General features: G+C 40.0%; 3 protein-coding genes, 1 long non-coding RNA gene and 1 pseudogene across 4 annotated transcripts; 1 reads left to right on the top strand and 4 right to left on the bottom strand.

Annotated features, from left to right (window-relative positions):
• Positions 1-1,456: 1,456 nt before the first annotated feature.
• On the bottom strand, positions 1,457-4,019 carry LOC119732659 (annotated as a pseudogene).
• Positions 4,020-5,363: 1,344 nt separating this feature from the next.
• On the bottom strand, positions 5,364-7,001 carry LOC119732700 (glutathione peroxidase-like). Its single transcript, XM_038206342.1, has 2 exons — positions 6,443-7,001; positions 5,364-6,139 (listed from the first exon to the last, which is right to left on the bottom strand). Exons 1-2 carry the CDS (start codon positions 6,872-6,874, stop codon positions 5,867-5,869), a joined length of 705 nt encoding a protein of 234 aa, XP_038062270.1. The 5' UTR covers positions 6,875-7,001; the 3' UTR covers positions 5,364-5,866.
• Positions 7,002-7,844: 843 nt separating this feature from the next.
• LOC119732539 lies at positions 7,845-9,342 on the bottom strand. The gene is made up of 2 exons (XM_038206098.1): positions 9,286-9,342; positions 7,845-8,492 (listed from the first exon to the last, which is right to left on the bottom strand). The coding sequence occupies exon 2, from the start codon at positions 8,481-8,483 to the stop codon at positions 8,016-8,018; it is 468 nt and encodes a 155-aa protein (XP_038062026.1). The 5' UTR covers positions 8,484-8,492; positions 9,286-9,342; the 3' UTR covers positions 7,845-8,015.
• Positions 9,343-10,844: 1,502 nt separating this feature from the next.
• LOC119732541 lies at positions 10,845-12,423 on the top strand. The gene is made up of 2 exons (XR_005271563.1): positions 10,845-10,954; positions 11,096-12,423. It is a non-coding gene; the product is annotated as an uncharacterized LOC119732541 (long non-coding RNA).
• Positions 12,424-13,620: 1,197 nt separating this feature from the next.
• LOC119732540 (pentraxin fusion protein-like) lies at positions 13,621-20,924 on the bottom strand. The gene is made up of 8 exons (XM_038206099.1): positions 20,734-20,924; positions 17,726-17,783; positions 17,337-17,474; positions 16,781-16,873; positions 16,261-16,497; positions 15,727-15,861; positions 15,112-15,201; positions 13,621-14,661 (listed from the first exon to the last, which is right to left on the bottom strand). Exons 1-8 carry the CDS (start codon positions 20,806-20,808, stop codon positions 14,429-14,431), a joined length of 1,059 nt encoding a protein of 352 aa, XP_038062027.1. The 5' UTR covers positions 20,809-20,924; the 3' UTR covers positions 13,621-14,428.
• Between the last annotated feature and the right edge of the window lie 1,624 nt (positions 20,925-22,548).

Raw genomic sequence — 22,548 nt, 5'->3', positions numbered from 1 at the left:
GATCAACGAAACTGCGAGACACCTGACAAAAAACTGTGAGTGAAAAGTGTACATCAATTTCATACTTGTGCCGGTAGTGTTTGGTCTGTGTGCATTTATTTGTATAACACTCATTAATATGTGCATTTATTTGCATAACACTCATTAATGTACCGTCATCTTTTGCTAAAACGACTGTCTGAATGTACGTCATCTGAAAATCCGTCGACACATTAATATAGGCCTACCGTCATTTTTTTCTTCAAAGGCTCTAAAACGTGACCGGATGTGCAGAAATGGAGTAATAATGCAACAGGAAAGATAAAGAAAACGACCTCCTAAAAAAATCTCACCGTCAGAACTCTGTTGACGCAATAATTCGTCACCAACACCACGAAGTAACACCCATCTACATACCAGTAAAAACTAGCAATCGGAGAAAACGGCAACTATAGTTGAACGCCTTCTAAAACAACACTTTGCGTCAAAACGACAGAGTATTTTCAGTTGGGTTTCTCGTTGTGGATACTTGATAAATTGAATTTATTAAATCTGCTGTTTTTCACCCGTTTGTGTATTAAATAAACAAGAAATAAGAGAAAAAAGATGAGTGTTAGTTCGTGAAACCGAAAAAGCTGCAAAACTGTAAATTTTCTTGTTCACGAAGTAACACTCTTCAACGTATACAACACGAGGAAAGTGCAACTTCAGGTCAGCGCGCGCGCGCTCATACAAATTACTTATTACAAGAAGAGTGTTACTTCGTAAAAACGTTTTTGCTCACTTTTTGTCTTAATGAGCAGAGTGCGCGCCATGCATTGCAATGGTTAATGGATACTTGAGTGTTACTTCGTGGAAACGAAAATTGTCACTTTCACGCAAAAGTTGCCATGGATACTTGGCGTAATTATTAAAGTAAAGCTCTTGAAGCTTTGAAACTTCGTACAAAGGTAGGCCTTGATGAATAATGTTTAAAAATAAAAAAAACTGAAAATCGAAAAAAATATGGTTTAACACGGTAGAGTGTTACTTCGTGGTGTCGGTGATGAATTATCAACTAAAATGGTCCTGATGAAGGTGCACTTGAAATTTGATAGGTGCCCCAGTACATTTCACAAACAGCTATGGTATCCGGTGGACGTTTTCACATATCTTACGCGCTATACTAAATATGACACCGGTACGTGTCACATCACATAGTTTGCACCGCAGACTGATACTACCTTGATCTAACCAAAATATGCTGATAAAACTCTGACCAAATTACTAAACCATGTATCGGTTCCCAACTTTACTTAATAATCTTAACTCTTAAAACAAACTTGTAATTAAAAAAAAGTGGAACTAGGAAACTTGCCGTCTGTAAGTTTATTTATTAATGCTACTATATATATCTTTTTATTCATAAATGCTGACGTCATTTAAAATTATATCCAAACAAATTGCATTAACATAAACTTAAAAACATAATCAAATAAATACAAATAAAGTGAACAAATTCCGAGTAAATGTTTAAAGTAAAACTTTGTTACCAGAATGAATTCATTGATACTGAATTAATTTATCAATTAATAACAGAATGTCCGTAATCCTTGCATTCGTCAAAAGATAAAACTAGAGTTTGAATTACTTGTAATATTGTGGTTGAATGGGGAGTGAAACCTTTGAACGGATCATTCGCTATTATCTTTAGAATATCGCGACCATGAGAGCCAACACACTAATAATAGCCAGTAAGCTGCTTTTCAAATTTGCTTGGCCGTTGTCTGGGGGCATGTTTGTACCCTGGGACCCATCAGGGGGCCCATTTGGGGCAGAGTGCTCGTGTACTCGCCTTTGAAACATCCCATTATGTACGGGAAATCACTCGTGGTGTGATACTGATACTGCCCGTTCACGGACCGGCCGTGGCACTCGTCCAGGTCTGATGACGTCAGCGTATTGCCGTTCTCGTCATTAGGGCCATAGATGGGAACCCATCCAGGGCCACGCCTATCAACGGTGAGGGTTCCCCATCAACGATGCTGAAGACGCAGGACGACGGCTGTTTGTGGTAATGATAGGTACCTCGGTTTGTTGGGTGGCCATCACAGCTGTCAAGGTCTCTGTAAGCACGGCATCCTCTCCTACAAAAATGCAACAGTCGTCAGGAAACAATTATTTTTGGAATCAAAGTTTATCTTTGCTTCGTGGTTGTATATACATTTTTTATTGAACAGTAATATAAAGCCGCTGTTTTGATTTTGAATCGTGATCCTCACCTGTAGCTGTGTAAGGGTTGAAGAACGGAATTCCATTGATTGCTACACCGATTGGTCCCATTGGCAGATCGGTGGTAGAATCGGCTACCGTAGGGTTGACTGGAATCTCCCATTCATGCGTCTGTACTGTGATATCATTCGGGTTAGCCAAATTTGGGTAATCCGCAGTAGCATGGTCTGGTACCCCGTTACTGGTGATGGTATGCATGCCATTTGCCGTAGTAATGGTCACCATTCCTGTCTCCCCTGTGTTGCCCTCGACCATGTCTGACGTCATGAAGCGAGCTATCTGATCGTCGGTGAGGGCGCTTGACATGGCAACCATGGCGAGAAGGCAGGTTGTGATAGGAAGCATGGCGGCTGACGTCATCTAGGGATGAGTTGGATTAAGCATAAACTGTAATTGTTTTTTTTTATTAAGGAATGTTATTTAAGCACTTGTGTAATCGATTTAATACAAGATAAGCATAACAAAACATCATGTGTACTTGAACAGGGACAATAGTTCTTAGTAAAACGATAAATACAAATCAAAAGAAAATCAATCAATTAATAAATCACTACCATAAACAACATCAGTCAACAGATTAAACAAAAATAGATACATATCTGAATTTACGATAACGAATGAGTATCCAATACCACGTGATACAGTGACTAACACGTGATGACTGGGAGGGGCTCTAGGAAACGAAGACAAGGACGTCGGGTCTGTAACTTGAAACGATTACAGAGTGTATGGCTCGAAATGCTTCAATAAGTGTTATTTCGCCACTCGAAATCCTTCTCGACTACCTACCAAATTTAAACATTCTTCCAAATTAGGACCCAGTAATTTTCCCTTTCTAAAAGCTGGACCTGAACTGCTAATACAAAATATTAACCTCGGCTAGTCTACGTATAATAGCAGACAAAAACAGTCCCAGTTTAATTTGAGTCAGAGTGTGCCGTAAAACTGGCAAGAATATACCAACGGCATATAGTATAGGATGTTGCTTCCTTTATTAAGCCATTGGAGAGGATTTTTTATAACTACAGCTCACTATCATTACTATCTAGCAGATGTAACTACCCTCTGAAATGTTCAATGCAAAACCTTACCATATACACTACGCAAGGAGAGATACAAATGAACGAATGTATGACAAAGTAGATCCATAAAAATAATTCTTAATGACACAAAAGGGGAGCCCACGTAGAAGTCGACATCAAAATGAGGCAAATACAAATTGCAAGCCCCCACACACTGAGTCAATGGACGAAAAGTACAAACACAAACGAAGTTCAGCAAAGAACAACCCCACAACCCCCTGCCCCCCCCCCCCCCCAAAAAAAAACCCAAGAAAAACAAAAAACGAGAATTTATTTTTAATTCAACACATTGTAAAAGAAAACTCGTTCTTATTGTTTCATGATTCACACCAATGTTTCCCCACCTCTCATAATATACATGTAGTTACTTTGTAGCCTCATAATTAATCCACACCCGTGGGGCACTATTGCTTTTACACAAATATTGAATGTTTACTTTTACTTAAAAATGATAAATAAAACCCTCAGCTCAAAGTGTGAAGGGTTGGTGTAGCCACAACTTGCTCTATGGTGTAGCACAGGGCCAGCAGGAGCTTCGAAAACAATGATATTAATTAACCTAAATACATACATAAGGACGCACGTACCTTGCGACGACCTGTATAAACGTTTTGTCTCTCCAAACTTTCTTCTGCAACTGAATGGCGATGTCACCGACTAGTACCTATTATAAAAGGCGATGTCGCCGGCTATACCATAGCTATTATATTTTGTATAGGCTTTTGTAATGGTTATGTAATTTTTGTTGATTCTTCTGCTAAAGTGGGATCAATGGAAGAGGCATACAAAATAAGTACGAGCTTTTTGCCAGGTTGATCGGACACAAATTAAAAAGTTCATTAGTAATGTGTGTGGCTTGCTCACTCTCATTTAGTACGAGGTTTGTGTTGACTCACGGTATAACAGACACCATACACGATATATGCTTCTACTACATGTAACTATATCAAACACATTTAGCATTTACGGGAACCGTTTGGACAAATCGATCGAACTCCGTTTTCGTTAGCTGTTATGATAAAGGCTTGTTCATCTTGAAAACATATTTTTCCTTCTATAGAACGGTTTGGGTGCAGGTAGGTAGGGTTGGTGCTATTAAATTTTGCTTTGTTTTGCCAACAGTGTGTATACATGCTTAAAATGATGTTCATCTTCACGATATAAGCTTAGGCTTTACCTCATCTTAGGCTATTCTGTCGGCTGGTGCGCGGTGGCTCAGTGCACTAATTGGGATGTTATGTGAGTGCTGGAAATTTTAAATCATTGTGTTAACATGAGAAGCAAAAGTAATGAGCAGTATTTTATTACAGATCCTTGTTACCATGGTATCTAATTAGTCTTATTACGTGGAGCAGCTGTTTGCTAAAAGTAAACAGGACAGTCAATAATGAACGCGCGATTCTTTTTGATTTTAAAAGTGTCGTAATGACGACTGAATGAGAGAAAATTGTCTTCATTATAATTGTCTTTTGTTGAATCATGGAGGAAGGAAAACATAATGTCTAAAATAAATGACTGAATGGATGCCGTTGCTGATCGAAAACTGGAACGAAGCTGTCAAATTCTCGCGTCAGAATTTTGCAGCATTGAAAATGTCACCTTTACCACTTGAGGGCGTTGTCCTAGTCTGATACAGTTCCTGTTTGCAGTACAACTTATTATAGCACCAACAATCATTTGTTATCCAGGCAGATAACAAAAAAAATTTATCACCAGAGCAGTGGCATAGTCCAAGTAACATCTGATAATAATAATAAATGTAATCTTCAGTGTTGTTTAAAAATCTATGACGATTTGCAAATTTTTGATCCCCGACTGCAGGTTTTTGGCCCCTTGTAACTCAGTCCGCAAAGTTTTACCAAATATCGCCAGAGTTTTACCAAGTAGAATGCGGGAGTATACTGTCATGCCATGATGCCAGCCGCGATTGATTTAGAACATGCGCTCGACATGCTAAATAAGGAGGGGGAGTGTCGTAAATAAGGAGGGGGAGTGTCGAAAATAAACTGAAACAGAAAAATAAACTATAAGTACAGATATTTTCCGTTTGCTTTCAGGTTCTTTGGAACATTTATTTCAATTTTGACTTCATATTGAATGATCGATAAACAAAGTCTATAATATTTATAGCCAAAGATTTCGTTAGCTCGACAAGCGTCTGCTTGACCACAGTTGTCCGAACTGCGCATGCCCGAATGCACAAGAGCATGCACGTTTGAACAAGCATCAAAACCGCTCGCCCGCCATTTTGTGGCATTTACAAACGGCTCGTCATCAGCTGTGATGTGACACAAACATTCAGTCGAAATAACGAAATCTCTCAAAAAAATCTGGTAGAAAATGTTTATCAAAAGTTTGTCAATGTTGTACCCAAATCAGGATCAAACACATTTAGCACAAACGAACATTATTTTTACAATTATTTCTTACATCATTTATAAATTTGTTAAACAATTAGTATTCATTTGTTCTTATATTTAGGACATAATGGATTCCCATAATAAAAAGGGCCAGTTTGAAGACACTATTTTCGTCTACCAAAATTTGGGAGCGGCTGCCCCACTACTTTGTGTTGTTTTGTCCTCAGGTTCTGGAGGCGAGGTTGCCATATCTCTCATAGTAATCAACAACTCGATATCGTCCTTCAGCTGATCAGGAATCACCGATGGGTTGTATCGCTTGTATGGGACGCCCTCAGCGTCGATCAGAAACTTCTGAAAGTTCCAGGTGATATCGCCTACGCGGATGGGAGACCAGAACATTTGCTCAGGGTCGCCGATGTCGATCTTCACGGGAGGACAGACACTCTGAGGAAAAAAACAACCAACAAACAAATTTAAGATGGTTGACAGAAATTCGACGCATGGGCACAAGTTCACTTTTGAAGCACGGATGTAACTCGCCCCAGAAAGCGATTATTGGAAATATTCAGAGTAGCTTATAGTCATTTAATGATGCAGACAATGTGATGACACGACAGCAACATACAGTGGATGGAGGAGCAATTGTGATCTTGGTTAAGGACAAACCGCCATGAACCACTTTGATTTCATATAGTTTGAGCTGGTAGACGCACAGTAAAAATAGGAAAGTAGCTGTTTTGTACTCACCTTCAGCCGCGTGTACAAGGCGTGTTCCGATTCACCGTTCACCTCCAACTTCTCAAACATCGGGAAGTTGGGCACATAGCCCCCGCCCGGGCGCACGTGCTGCAACAGCGGCATGATCTCGCTGTTGGAGCCCGGCTCCTGCAAGCGGAACTGGTTACACGGGAAAGCAAGAATCTCCAAGTCGTCAGGGTACTCCTCGCGTAGTGCATTCAGCAAGGGGTACTGGAAGACCAACCCTCAGAAACTGGCCACATTGATGACGATCACGATCTTCCCTTTGTAGTCAGACAGGGTGATCTGTTTGGCGCCATCGATCGTAGTCAGCGTGAAGTCGTGGATGGAGTGAGTGGCGTTAGCGGCGCAGCGCGATTCTTGCCCTAAAACGCCGGGAAGCGCTAGGAGCGCGAGCGCTAGACCCGTCAAGGCAAGCATGTTGACGGTCTTCAATGCCTCTCGAAATACCAACCAAGGTTTATATACTGACCATTAATCACCTAATCCATGATTATGTAGCTTCAGTAGTGGTGTGCCATGGACCTTGCCCAAGCGGCCTTTGTATAATATTATTATCGACACAAAATGACTATCATGTTTTGTAACTATGCACACTGTGTTGCTTTACGCTTTATTGTTCACTGTTTTATCTATATCTCGCATTAAAAACCAAATTGAATGATAAACTGTTTTTTTAACTTATGTCACAAGGGTTAGGGATCATATCAAAAGTTGTCAATTATAGAGCGTTGAAGTCTACCAAATCTTTAAATTAATATACAATCCCTCATTCCATGCACGTGGTTATGCCACGCACATCTCAAGTTATTGTGGGCGTAGCCAGCAGCGGGGGTATCCCCCCCCCACATATTTTGTAATACTGCTCTTTTCCGTTCAAATGCCCTTCTTTCTCCAGCGCTTACGCCCAAATACTTAAGAGTGCCCTTTTTGTTGACAGGTGTCCTATATATGTTGCTGAATAAGTATTTTTTTTTTTACAAAAAGTCATGACCTTGGGATATAAAAACACAACTTTGCTAAATAAGCTGTCAAAATAGAATGTTATTTGAAAAAAATGACATTAGAAGTTAAAATTAAATCGATTTAACACGTGTCTTGTCATCATCTAAAAAAGGGAGCAGTTAGAGGTATGATTTCTTTCAAAGACAAAAAAAGGTTTGCAATAGGCCCATGGGCGTCGCCAGGATTTTTTTCTAGAGAGGGGCAAAACATTTTGTTGGCCAAAAAATGCTTGTATTTCTCAACACATTCTCGATTTATCAGTTTTAGACGGGGGCAGGGACATTTTGCCCCCCCCCTCCCCAAACTCATTAAATTTACACCACTTTGTCTTCGTGCCTCTTTTTTTTTTTTTTTTTTTTTTTCGGGGGGGGGGCAAGTGCCCCCTTGCCCCCCCCCCCCCTCGCGGCGCCCATGAATAGGCCTAAAGGGTATGCATGCACAGCCGTTTCTCCATAGTAAACTTGTATGCGAGATTAAGTCAGTGAGGTCCCGTTTTTCGTCTCTCTATAATGACATCATACGACTTTTCCTGTCCATGACGAGCATAGAGCTCCGATTAGGCTTGGGGAGATTCGCAGGTATAGGCGCCCTCCACCTGTTCCATGACATGTGGAGTTACTGCCTCGGCTCCACTCTGAAAGTTGACGTTCCAGACCTTCAGTGCCCCAGTATCATAGCGATCCCCACCAAGCACCACGTACTCCTCACCTACCTCTACGTCAGCTCGGGAGCACATGGCCCCGTTATCACCAAACATAGACACGGTGACAGTCTTGGTGACTTGAGGACCCCCTTCTTTGTTCTTGTAGACGCACTCTACGTCGAAGGTGGCGTTGTAGAATCCGGCGTACCAGCGGAAAGTGGTCGGCCAGGGATGGATCGCCTCGACTTTACCTTTGAAGGCGGCTTGTGCTCGTGACATGCGCTGCACGATACCTTGAGGTGGTGAAGGGACATACGTGCATGCTGAGCACAGACTGACCGCAATAAGAAAAAGCACTGCCTTCAGGCTAGTTTTCTCCATTTTTGATCCCTGTGGAAAACAATTATAAGAACATGTATGAAAACAAATCGAGAAAATCAGGGCTCGCCCAGCTTCGATTAAAAATCTAGATCAATTCGCCAAAAGATCAATTCGCCTTTGCAATAAACTGTTCTATTTTGCTTTTATGGATACCGTTTTTACGTCCTCGATATTGGGTTCCGCCTTTTTGTTCTTGACACTATATAGTGATTTATGTCAATTTCAAAACTTACTTTAAAAACAAAATAATTCACAGTTAAAGGGAAAAAACAACATTCAACATCAAAAAATAAAACTACCAAATCATTTTGAAATACCTTGCTGGACTGTTAGTAAATGACAGTGTAAAGCCCATCCTGTAAAATCATGGCACCTGGTATACTATCATTTTCAAAAAAGGGGTATTTTTGTATCAATTTCCAACGCTGGTCGGCCGACCAGCGTTGGAAAAAACTGGCTTTTTTTCAAATACTGGCCCCAATTGACCATCGCACTTGTTTGCAATCGATTACACACCTATGAACGGGTACAAGCTAGCTAGACTGGTTCCCTGACCTTACAATTCCCCAATGTATGTAAACTGCTCTGTTTCTTCTTATATGGAGTCAGAGAACCAGACTACAGGAATATGATTGTTTCCTTGGTTTTTATAGCATTTTTGAACCCCAAACCTCAAAAAAGTCAGTGAAACTATATTTGCTCTATATTTCCAACCCCCCAATTCCATCCATTTCTGAAAATTACAGCAAAAGCAAATGATGTATATTCCCTTTAAAACACCCTTGAAAGTTGTCACACTTACTTTGGTTTTCTTGCACGTTACTTGTCGTTGTCTCTTCGCGCCGACTGCCAAATTTGGTGTCAAATGCATATTCGGCGACCATTATATAAGTTTTTTAACTACACGAAACTGCGGTGACCACCTGTTATTGAAACAAGAGAACGTCTTTGAGTTGAGCTGAAGAAATAACAGCTCATGAAAACCACAGTTTCTGTCATCTATCAAGTGTATAGCTTCAAATTAAGCTGGCAGAATTCGAACACTAACTTGAACTGACAACTAGTATTTTGACAGTTTAATTGTCTTCTTGTATGTCGGCATGTAATAATATAACCTCTTTTGTATTTAATTTCCATTAAAAAATAATTAATCCCAGCAATAAGGACCAATGAATCAATGACAAAAAAATGTATCCAATAACAATCATTGGTAATATTATTGAGTGATCTAAAATATATCAGGTAGTTCGTTTTATTCATAGTCCGTTGAGCAGTGTGACACGCCATCTGCCGGCGAAAATTTAACGAGGTTAAAGAAAACAGTTGAGATGAAAAAGATTGTTAAAAAGTTGAAATCAACAACTTACTCCATTGGATGTCAAAGAAAAAGATGCAGTATTTTAGATCATTCATATCCTCCGTGATTAGCCTGGTACCTTGTCTCAGTATCGGCCTTCATGGTGTCACGTGTGGAGCTACAGACTGCACCTTGACTGTAAAGTCTTGTCAACCATACCATGGGCCATGCCTGGTCATTGTCCGTCGGGACTGTACAAAATAATCAATGAAAATATAAATCTAAAGTAAGTATATAGCCATACTTCTTCATGTCTGGTCTCTCAAGAACCAGTACTGTGCAAAATTCTTCAAAAATTTGTGTCTGACAATTTGACATTATTATCTCAAATGATAATATCCAATGTATTAGCCCGCAGACAGCGAACAAAAATCTTATGTCTCTATTCTCTTACCATACCAAATTTAAAAGATTCCTCATTAAATCGGAATAATACCCAGTTTATACAATTGTAAAGACGATATAATTAAGGCTTTCATGCTACAAGTTGTCAGTATACCGATCAACAGATAAAATGGTAGCTATACATTGGCAGCCTTGTTAATATGATAGGCCTACAGGTGTTGACGGACCGTTTTTAATTAAGTGGTATCTTTACAACACTCTCTGTCACTTGTCAGAAGTGTCACCCATACCTGTCATAAGGTTCACTGAATTTGACTGTCGCTCTCGAGTGGGCGTTGGTTTGTAACGTACAAACCATTGCAACTAAACTGCACAAGTTCCACTTAAATCATCATTTGTATCTATATCGTATTCCACTGAGAAGCGTGCTGCTCAGTTGGCATTCTTTCCGAGTCATCGACATCCGTGTGGCTCCGTCTAGGCCAGCTAGACAAAAAATGCAACAGGATAATCTGATGGAGAAGTGTTGACAGCCTTTTAATAACATGCCCTCAACAGACGGATACATGTTCTCATTTTCAAGTTCTGACTGTATTTTATGGTGTCTTTTTGCGTTTAAGGTTTCATTGACAGGTGTCAAACTGAGATGAACATTCTATATAAAAACTAATGGTCCGATTTGTGCTTCAGTTGAAGACGTTGGTTTCAGGTCGAGCAGAAATACAACTTCTCAATCCTGTTGCAAGCCTCATTCATTCGTCAAAACAGGGTAAGTTTTTTTTCAGTCGTGGGGAATGGTGACAAATTTGTTAAGTTATGCCATTCAAACAATTTTGTGTGTAAGGAAAATCAAATTGACTGTTTTTTTTTTTTTTTTGGAAGCTCATTATTTCCCGTCTGTTTGGTACAGGTTTTTTGAGACACATCAGTCATGCAGGGCGTAGGTGTAATTCTGTTGATCTGTCTGGCCACTGCCGTTGCTCCTGGCCACGCCTGTTCTCCTCCCGCCTTTTGGAGGCCTGAGAGTTTCCAGGATAGGCTTCAACAAGCAACGGTTGTATTCAGGGGTAAGGTGACCAGCACAAACGCACCCAGATCAGGCGGCCGCGGTATCTACTCAGCTACCTTTGAAGTCGAGTGCTTCTATAATGGCTTGATCGACACCGGGCCAAAAAGTGTCACCATAGGAGGCTTCGGCTGGGACTACGGCTTGTGTAGCAATACTCAGGTCCATGTAGGAAAGGATTACGTCATCTTTGCTGATACCTACGGTTCTGGTACTTTGCAGCTGGCTGACATCAACGTACAGAGTGGGGCGACAGAGGCTACATCCGATGTGATTGCACAGGTGGAGCAAAGCCTCTCCTGTGTGCAACCCACCGACTAGGTTCAACAATTGTGACTCGGAAACGCCTCTTGATCTTTGGCATTAATATGGCAATTTTATCAGTTTGTTAACTTTAACTTTGAATCATGAAGGCATGCATGTAGTAGTTTTATCACGACGGTATAATAAGCTCTAAAATGAGTTTTGTAATTGGTAACTTGGTTATTTACGTGTATACGTACCCCCTCCCCAGGAGCTTTTGATTTAAAGTAGTCATCATTTGGCCACTACAATGCATATAAACACACCTAGAAATGTCCATAAGATAATGGTTTACGGTAGCACTATATGTGACAAATCACTTTTGTGAGTTTGTGAGTTTCTGAGAAGAACCGGGGGAAACTCAACGTTTCGGAGAGTATACTCTTCTCGTCGTAGAAATATCTACCAACAATTTGAACATAATGGTTGTGGTGTATGATATTCATCCATCTAAGCAAGTAGCCTATGTCATAATTATCAATGATGTTTGAGATGCATCATCAACAACAGCCGTTTTGTGAACAACTGAATTACAATGAGATATTTAAGGCTAAATATACACGCACCTGTCTTAGTGCATTAGTTATGACGTACTTTTATTAACTGGGTCAACTTTACTGAATTTGGTGGTGGAAATGTCTCTTTTCAAATGGTATGGTGAAAGGCGTCAATGCCGTGTTATAGTGTTATGTGAATATCAGCGTAAAAACCTTTTCAAATCTTCCCTGATCAAACGTTTGAAACAAACTTAATTCTAAACTGAATATTAGTGGTGGAGGCTAATTCGAGTCACCTCTCTAAATCACTTTTTCTTTGGTGCACGATGAATCGCTATTAAAACAAACCGGTAAGATATGAATAAGCTGAAAGGTCAGACTGATATGTTTTGTTTTGTTTTGTGTTGGATTTTCTGAAGAAAAACAAATTAACGCATGGCTGTGCTGTACACCATTCAAAGCGTGCAGATAATGCGAAATTGATAGCCACTGGTGCATTACACCGTCGTCCTTTTATAGGCCTATATCCATGGCACCAATACCTAGTTTTCAGTTTCAACGGGTCACCTCATGCTGCTGTATTAATGCAGAGTATTTTGCAGCATCGTTTTACTACATATAAGCTAACTTGATTTTGTCACGACCTCGAAAAGGATATTAAGTCTCCAGTCAATTTTCATTGTGAAGCGTCAGGGCCAAGTTTCATCTATACAAATAGACCTTTCTGGGGTTGAACTTTATTTATAATGGTCATTTATTTATAATGTTCAGTTGGAGAAGTTGATCGTAATCGGCACATGTTTTATCGCCGTGTTCACTTCGAAATAGACACTGGAGTAGCTGCGCCCTCAAGAGTCTGAAGGTGACCAGTTGCAACAGGTCAACATCTTGAGGCAACACTTTTTCGTTCAGACAACAAAACCAGCGACCAAAAAGACGATGATAATATACAAGATTGGCTGCAGGACTGGCCGTAATTCTTGTTGGCTGATCTTCACTTTGCATGCACTTTATATTTTTGCCTCTTGCGGCCGAGGGGAAATATTTAACATTCCTTGCGAAGCTTCCGTACCACGTATGGAGCAATGTTGTGTAATCCAGTGTGCAATCGGACTAGTACTTAAAAGTACAGCGCTACACTAGTGCATCCAACATACAAAAACAAAGCCATTTAATGTGTGAATGGCAACCGGCAATGAGTTCATATACGACTAATATGCCTCTGATTACAACCATAAATTGCTGAAGAGGAATTGTTTTCATCAACCTATAATAGTATAGCTAAGTTAAGTAGGCCCTACCAAATCAATGCCAAAATGCACGCGTCAGATTTTATTTTTAAACTAAGGTGCACTTGTCTTGCAACAAACATATCCTTGACATACAAATTACCATATAGTAACGTTTGAAGGAAAGAATGGAGGAAATTAATTTGAACACTTTGATTGGACGCCGGAACATCTCAATGATTTTTCTTCATGAATTGTGTCAGGTCGCCTCCAAGTAGTAAGTTTTACTATGATCCTTTACATCCTCACTTTTAAGAATATAGATAAATCAGAGAAGGGATGTCATGCTAGTAAACATTTTTTTTATTACTCAAAAGAATGCACCAAATTATTAAAAAGAATAAAAGAGCAGTAATAAAGCAATGAAAACTGCGTTAAAAAGTTTTGAAAAAAAGTTGCAATAAAACGATGTAAAATAAAACCTTAACCACCACCAACTTTAAGCGATGTAGTCTTCAACTCGTAACGTTAGCTAAACAAAAATAAACCAATCACAAATAAAAGTTGCAATAAAACGCTGTAAAATAAGACCTTAACCACCACCAACTTTAAGCGATGTAGTCTTCAACTCGTATCGTTAGCTAAACAAAAATAAACCAATCACAAACTGAATTTGTGGAAATCGAATCACCAAAGTCAGGGTAGAGAAACAATCTGACTGATCATTTCTTGAGTTATTTTCATATTCCAAATAAATTTCAGAATAGTCCAATCAATTAACCAAAGTTTATTCAATGTACATGTACTGAGACAGTCGTCAAACCTAGGACTGATAATTGGTAAACGTTTTAGGAGTAGTCCGATGTGAATTTTCTTGTGGGAAGTTACAGACATGTCGAACCATATCGTTGACAAAGTAAAGAACTTGGCTCTGTATGACATCACCTTCACGCGTCATTCAGGCAAACAACAAAGTCACTTGTTAGGTTTACTTTTATTTAGAATTTAGCAAGGAAGAACCCATCCACCAATTAAAAAACATAATAATAAACAGGCTCAATTCGTTATCGTAAAATAATTCGTAGTCGGGTCATGATTTTTAAACGGGTCTAATTCGAAATCGGGTGACGAGGTGACGGTGAATATTCTTAGCACTGTCCGGAAGAATGCACTTCAACGTAGACCTCACAGAGTTGAAGAACTGCAGTGCCCGGAATATCGACGCTCACGTAGCGCGCCCTCAGCGGTCGACCGCACTCAACCGCGATTGTACCGCCCAATGGTTGGGCTTGTTCGGCGGTGATTGGTGCCCCGCATGCCTGGTTCCCAATAGGGGTCTCGTTTGACCCAGCACGAACAATGGCGTTCTGCAGACGTTCACCTGTAAATAAATTAAAAGAACGGAATAGCAATTGAAAGGATGATACCTGTCATGCTTTTGTTTTGTAATTTTTTGTTTTGTTTATCTGTTAGGTTTGTAGCTTGTTCAAGAAAAGGACTTAATACATTGTATTTCAAACTGTCAATTAATATTGCTATTGATCGTTATTAGCCAAAATAAATTACAGGGTAAATTTACTGACTTCAGTGAATGTGGACATTCGTTGCTTATCTTGTAAAAAAAGAAATTGTACATTATAAAACAATTCAACATGACTTTTGTGGATTGAATACAAAAAAAAATGTACTGGGAGGTATTTGTGAGTAGAGCTAGTAAAGCCACCAAAAAGGCATCGTTGTATGCATACGCAAGAAACAAAGAGTCACATTTCTCTGTAAAGATCCCAACTTTTGCGTCGAGTGACTTTAGTGAAGATACTGTTATACTTACTGCAGCAGTCTCCACGGTTCAGGATGGTTACCTTGGTAACGCATTCCTCACCACCGAGATCGACTCTCCACCAGGGATTCTCCTCCTGACCTTAAAAAAAAAAATCAACAAATCGTTATTCCAGCTAGAACCAGTATTATTTTGTATGTGTTGTGCCATTTTATAAGAGATGGACAGTCTTTTGTGACTGTGTGTGGTTGTGGTGATTTGAATCTTTTGTGTTTTTTCTCTTTCACGCCAACCCGCAGATGATGTTTAGTGGAAATTATCACACTATATACATATTTTTGAGCCAAACCCATTTCTCTCTTTCGTCTATGTTTCAAATGAGGATTCATTCAGTCGTGATATTTAGTGGAAATTGTTACACTTCATACATAAAATGAGCAAGACCCACTTATCTCATTGTTTGATGATTCAAATGAGGATGCATGCATGCACGATTTTTTTTATTATTACACCTCATACATATTTGTGAGCCAACTTCGCTTCTCTCACTGGTCGATGTTTCAAATGAGATTCATTCGGTCATGCTTTTTTTTACACTTCGAACATATTTATGAGCCAAACATGGATCTCTGATTGGTCGATGTTTTAAACGAGGATTCATCTTACTTGTGTGTGAGCATTTAGAATCGGGGTACATGATGGTCGATGAGCTACCGTCAACAGCTTTGCCCGCTGGATATCGTCCTGAGCCTTGTTCAGAGCTTTGCGAGGCTGGATGGTCAACGATACTGAACGCCTCCGCTATTTATGAGAAGAAAGACGTTTGTAGGACTTAAAACCTCAAATTATGAATTTGATATGGCATGCTACTTTCAAGTATGGACAAAAGAGGTTCGAACTTTCCAACGGGACGCGACATCTTTTTAGTGACTTGTTTGATTCGCCGAGATAGCTTTGGTGAACCAAAAAAAGCGATTATGAGAACCTACTTACTGGATAAACATTTTAAAGTTGCTTACAAGACTCGGCTAATAGTAATAGTCGAGCTGGGCTCAGACTTCTAATTTTAGAACATTTTAAGATTCTGAATCAGTCGGTCACTCACTCAAGTGCCATCAGTCAGTTAAAAAAACACCACAGTTGACTGGTCCTTCTGGTCCAACAACTGTGGAAAAGAACCACATCGGCTATTGATGAAACTTACTTTGCATTGGTCCAGGGGGAGTTCCTCCACAGTGACCTCACAAAGTTGCAAGGTGCCCGTACGGGGGATATCAACGCTGATGTAGCGCGCCCTCAACGGAGTAGGGCAATCCATCTGGATGGTACCACCGAGTGGTTTGGCTTGGGCAGCGGTGACAGCTGAGCCACAGGTCGGGTTGTCGGTAGCAGTGGGGCTGTTACCAGCGCGGACATTAGCTCCTTGCAAACGTTCGCCTGCAAATTAAATTTCCATAATACAAAAACGGGTTTGGTGCTGTTAATATATGGACCTATAATCCTACAAAACAGACCATGGATGAAACGGTAGAAGTTGCCACAATTTCTCGGACACGGGGTGTGTACTGCAAGCCATTTTCAGCAATATCGTCCGCAGTTAAGAAAATAAATTAAAATTGGACAGCCCAAACCTTGAGCAATGAGGTCAGGAAGTAATATGGTTATCTATTATTCCCATAATTATCGCATGATTTCCTTGGGTTTAATAATAATGACTTACTGCAGCAGTCTCCACGGTTCAGAATGTTGACTTTGCTGATGCAGTGTTCCCCTCCGAGATCGACCATCCACCACGGATTTTCCGAATTGGAAACTGGGCGACAGAAAGTAAAAAGAACATTGTTAAAATAAGTAAAATATTGTGTAGGCCTGAAGACGAATTCATTTGTGTCGATTGTTTACATTGCCGATTGCATATACTTCAGAGATGTTGCGAAAACAACTAGAAATGACTGTCTGAAAGTGCCATAAAGGTGTCCATTGTTTTCAGTAAGATTGATTTCTTTCAGGAGTATTTAAGTAACTGTTTGTGATAATAAAATTATTTACATCCTCGGTCTTGCCTCCTCCACATTTACCTATTTTAACTGTTAATTTAGATATTTCTTCGTGAAAAAGAAATAATGGAACAAAGTAAACATGTCATATTTTAAAATCATTTTATTGTGGATTGAAACAAAATAATAAAAATAACTGTCGCATTCTACTAGGCCGGTTGACACCTCAATTTTGTAATGTTCGTTAGGTTTGGTACTCCAAAGACGGAAGTCTCTTACCAGTGTGAGAACATTTGGCATCGGGATACAGGACGGTCGAGGAGCTTCCATCTACGGCCTTTGACGATGGGTATAGAAAACTACCATGAGAAGAACTCTGCCATGTCACCTTACCCACGATGGAGAGAGGTTGGCCGCCTTCATTGAAAACAAAATCAGAGAACGGCAGAAAAGATTACTGAACCGATATAGGACAAGTTATCACCAGCTATAAAAGAAATGAAAGTATTAAAGCTGCGTGATGATGCAGTGGCGTTTCACTCTGGCGCTCAGGTGGAGCGCGTGCACTACTTATTCGCGCCTAAAAATCAGAACGCTGGCCGATCTTTGTTATTTATTTTACATATTCTTTTTCCTTGTTCATTTAAAAATATGGATGTGTTTATGTCCTGCCACCTTCTTTTCTTCAGCTCTCTCCAGCATACGTTCAAGCAACTCCATTTCATCCTGTGAAAATGTAATCAAACATTTAGAAACAAACAATACAATTTGCAACTCTTGATTTAAGAAATAAAGTGAATCTGATCCTACAGATTTGTTATGTTAAATGAAACTGATATTCCAACATTGGCGTATCGACATTGCCATAACGGTCGATCGGAAAGGGATTGGTGAGCCCTGCTAGCTGCCCCAAAATAATTAAGTTCTGGGTACGTCATGCATAATTGTAGTGTTCCCACTCTCTAGTAATAACGATAACCTTGTTCGTGTTTGGACAGCTCTTTTCAGGGAATGTCCTTTTTTATGCAAAAAAGAAAAACAGGGCCATGCCCCCCCCCCCCAAACGAACGCATTTTTTTTTAAAGCAACGTCTCAAAAAAGACAGCCATTGCGTACACCACCCACAAAACTTTGAAAAGAAAACCATTTTCATCCCTTCCCTTGCTTTTCATGTTTAACTTGGGGCGGAAACTTTTTGGACCCACTTTTCGGAAGCGAAACCATTTTTGGCCCCCCCCCCCCCATTTTTTTATTATATCTCTATGCCCGCTGTTGGCATCCAAATTGACCAATCAACAGCTTAGTCCAGACTATGGAATGAAATGACGTCGTGTGGACTCCAATTGGCTGGCGCGCGGGGTCGCATAAATTTGCATGCCTAGATGTATCAGACGTTGGACCGGAGCAAGGGCGGATCCAGGGGGGGGCCAAAGGGGGCCATGGCCCCCCCCCCAAAACGAAACCAATTTTTTTTTTTTTTAATGTGACATCGCAATAAAGGCAGGCAATGAGTACACCCACCATCTTTTCCTCAAAAAAAATTGGTTAAAGTGGTCAGAAATTGCCTCAGATCGCACCACAGAGCATCTAGAATCCAAAAAATTTTCGGGCCCTCGCGGGCCCCGAACCCCACGCCGTAATTTTTTAGACCCACTTTTTAGACCCACTTTTTGGGGGGGACCAAAAATTTTTTTGGCCCCCCCCAAAATTGTGCTCTGGATCCGCCCTTGACCGGAGAAAGAGAGAGAATTAAGGCTCAGCTGGGCAACGACTGATACTCAGACTATAGTGCGTACATTGCATTACAGATTTTTTACACGATCCATTCACCTTCACCGATGTTTTTACAACTTAAAGACACATTGTGTTTTGTGGGGGGAAAACTGTGTGTTTTTGTCCCTTTTGGACTCCCCTCCCCCGTCCCTCCAATCATGGTAAGTTCAGGTGTCCCTCAGTGTTAATTGATTGCTGTTGTTAGCGCTGCCATGATTTTTTTTTAAATGTCTAGACACCTGGAGGTAAGAAAACGTACGTGCCTTTAGGGATTTTCAGACCACCTTTAATGGATTTTTCAATAATAGTGAATGGTTTTTATTTTGCTAACAATAATCACTCTTGCATGCCTCAAAGGTCATGTTTGCCAGGAATGAATGCCCGTCCCTGGCCAATGTTTGCCACAAAATCCTTTCCCACGAAACCTGAATGGTTTCAAGGCTGTTAGGGTAAGGCCAACTTTGAATTGAATAATGGGGCAAATCTTTTGAATTGCTTCAGTTTGTCAAGCTGCAGGATCTTTTGCAACGTCAAGGTGTTTTTTTCGCTTGTGGTTACAGCACTTTGTATTGTAATGCATGAATCGAGACGTCAATCGCTTTTCAAAAGTATGGGAGCCGGGGGGGGGGGGCACACCTTGATCAGAGCTAAAGGGAGCGCGAAGCCGGTGAAGCCTGTATAACGGCGTGGGGTCGGTTTGGGGCCCGCTTAACGACCCTGAAAAAAAAATTGATTCTAAACACTCTGTGGTGTGATCTGAGGTATAATTTCTTACAATTTACAATTTGTTTTAGCAAAAGATTAACATTTAAACCTCAGTTTCGAGTTTGGAGTCAATGAATCAGCTATTCTGAGCTATAAACTCATATATAGGCTACAGTTTTATTCGGGGACGAAAAAATGGGGGGGGGGAGGGGCAACACGGTCGATACTTAAATGAATGGTTTACATATAAACGAATGGTTTATACTTTTGATAACTCAATAGAAATGTTTTAATTGAGTCCATACTGAGGGCAAATGCATGAGGTAAAGTCGGGGGATACAATCCAAAAGAAATTTAAACTCAGCATAATGTATAGATGCATTGATTATCGCGTTTACAAGAACATGGTTACAAAAAATAGTATGTCTTTATAAATATTCCCGTATCGTATAGTCAGGTGTATGCCTTTCCGAGTATAGCGGCACAAGACATTTCATAGATGGTATGTCATTGTTATTGCCTTTAAAATCACTTTATTTTATATTATTTTAGTCTTCAAATTAACGGTGTTTCAGGCAGATCAGGCAAAAGATACGAAAAAAAAGAGCAGAGCTAGAATCCGGCAAGAATAAAAAGGTTTCAAGGGACTGACTGATACTCAAAAGCCGAGGTCGACACCTTGCTGGAATCGAACCAAGTTAAAGGTAAAGAAATCACTATTTGCCAAATCCAAGTCGATTGCACAGTGTTCCGTTAAAAACAATTTTTGAAAATATCTGGAAAAAAAATACTTTTAATTTACTTCTGCGTCTCAAAGTCGTTTAGGAAAGACAAAATTGTTAATTACAACGATGCCGCAACAATAATAGAATGAATCACCATCATCTATGCCAAATTTTGTCTTTTTTATTTCCGATTAACCAATTCAATTTGCGATTTGTGACTTTGTTGGAAAAGAATAATTAACCGTTATAATGAATCGATGCCAGCATTATTTGGCTAACGATACTTGGGAGTTGTCTGATTGTGAAACCCCTGACCATTAATACGGACGGTTGTGGTCATCTATTGTGGTCTGGTTATGTGGCAAAAAATATTCTTCTTTACACTACGCGAAATCAACTTTATGATCACCGTAAGGGTTTTTTTTTTTTTTGGGGGGGGGAGGGGATTGAAAGAAGAACTGTGACCAACTCACCTCGTTCATGGCGTCGGCGATCTGGAACCCCACAAGTCCCAGCACCAAGACAGCAGCAGCTACCCAGCGAAACATTCTTCTTCTCTTGATTTCAGAAACTCGGAAGGAAAAACGATCTCTAACAAGAATTGAGCTCAAACCTAGTGAACGCTAGCGAGACCAGACACCAGAGTGAGGGAGTGGCGAAATGGGGTATGCTTTTATAACCTGCAGAAAGGCGTGTATCCCATAATACTTGCAAAAAGAAAAGAAAAGTGCGCATGTCTATATCGCATGACTAATAATCGCTGTATGGGTCGTATGGAAAGAAAGTTCAAGGTACGTAGGACAAACATTTTGCAAATGTGACCCCGAAAAGTACCCACCGATTTATTGAAAGAAAGCTTAATGCTCAAAGTGTAGCTAGATTAGTGTCAAATACCATGTGAAATTACTTCACCTGAAATGGTATTGTTTTGAAGAAAACTAACACTGACGGTGGTTTCAAAATAGGGTGCATGTATATGTACTTTATTAAACAAGAAAAACCACAAGTATTTATTTAACTGCATATAGGGCTCCGTGCACAAGTATACCCCTTCAACGGCCAGAAAAGGAGAGTTGGTGGAGACCTAGACTGGTTCCCGGTCCATCCATTGCGTATTTCGAATGATCCAAAGTTATTTGGGGTGGGAATTAGTCCAGGAGACCATACTGGGCACATTCAGGAAGTCGTGCGTACTTGCGCACACGCACGCACGGTGTGTCCTGTCCACGGGGATCTCAAAAGTGGTAAATTAGCGCCCTCTTTTGTTGGCGCACGGAGCCCATAACGGCAAATCTTTCAATCCAGATAGTGGCCTCCGTCCCGTAATTTTTTGCCAAAAAGAATAATAATGCGAATGGCCAACGACGCATTGTGTTTGATCGCACCTTTGTTTTACTTAGGCCTTTTTAGTTTTGTTCCATTCAAATCAAATATTTTTTCTTCATGGTAAAGCTTCATCAATGCTAAATTTTAAAAACTCCATCAAATTAAGGACATGATCAGTGATATACCCCCCCCCCCCGGATTTACGCCCCTGGACATGCTACTTTATGTACTCCTGCAAACAGGTCACGTTCACATTGCGTGTGAACGGTGAAAAATGCACTATATACAATCAATGGTCCGTGGTACAATAAACTCAACAACATGTACACTGTGCATAGCAAAAGTTCGCAGTATAAAGTGCGATGTCCAATGATAATTCATGAATAAACATGTACACATCAAGACGATGAATATAAATATTCATTAGGACAATAAACACACAACGTTTCCTTTTTTCCTTTTTTTTCTTCGAACATCCAGTAAAGATGGCCAACAAACGCATAAAGGCTCCAAATACTACACACGGATATAAAGTTATACATGTCGGTGGGTTTTTAAGCTGATAGAGGGACATATCCAAGTTAACTTTGTAGTTTATGTTACTGATAATGGATGTAGTTATTTTTGAATGTTTAATTGTTTTTCTTTCAACAGGCTGGATGTCATTTATACCATAGACCTTGTTCGAGATATTTACTTACATTGATATGAAATTAAAAAATGAAACCAAAGCTCCAAAATAATTATCGTTTGTAATAGATCATCGAAACTGGAGACGTCAACGAAGCGACGATCCGTCTCGATTTCACTAGTTTTCATTTCACATAGCGTTTCATGTTGTTTATCTAGGGTTTATTTGACAATTTTAATAATTAAGAAGCCTTTTTGATGAAAACAGCTCGCATCTGTTTTCACCGAGAAGTACTGTAAAATAATAAATTTGAAATTTAACATGACAGCAG

This window comes from Patiria miniata, unplaced genomic scaffold (assembly GCF_015706575.1).
Source record: "Patiria miniata isolate m_02_andy unplaced genomic scaffold, ASM1570657v1 HiC_scaffold_24, whole genome shotgun sequence".
Lineage (NCBI taxonomy): Eukaryota > Metazoa > Echinodermata > Asteroidea > Valvatida > Asterinidae > Patiria > Patiria miniata.
This window is presented reverse-complemented; position numbering and strand designations above follow the sequence as displayed.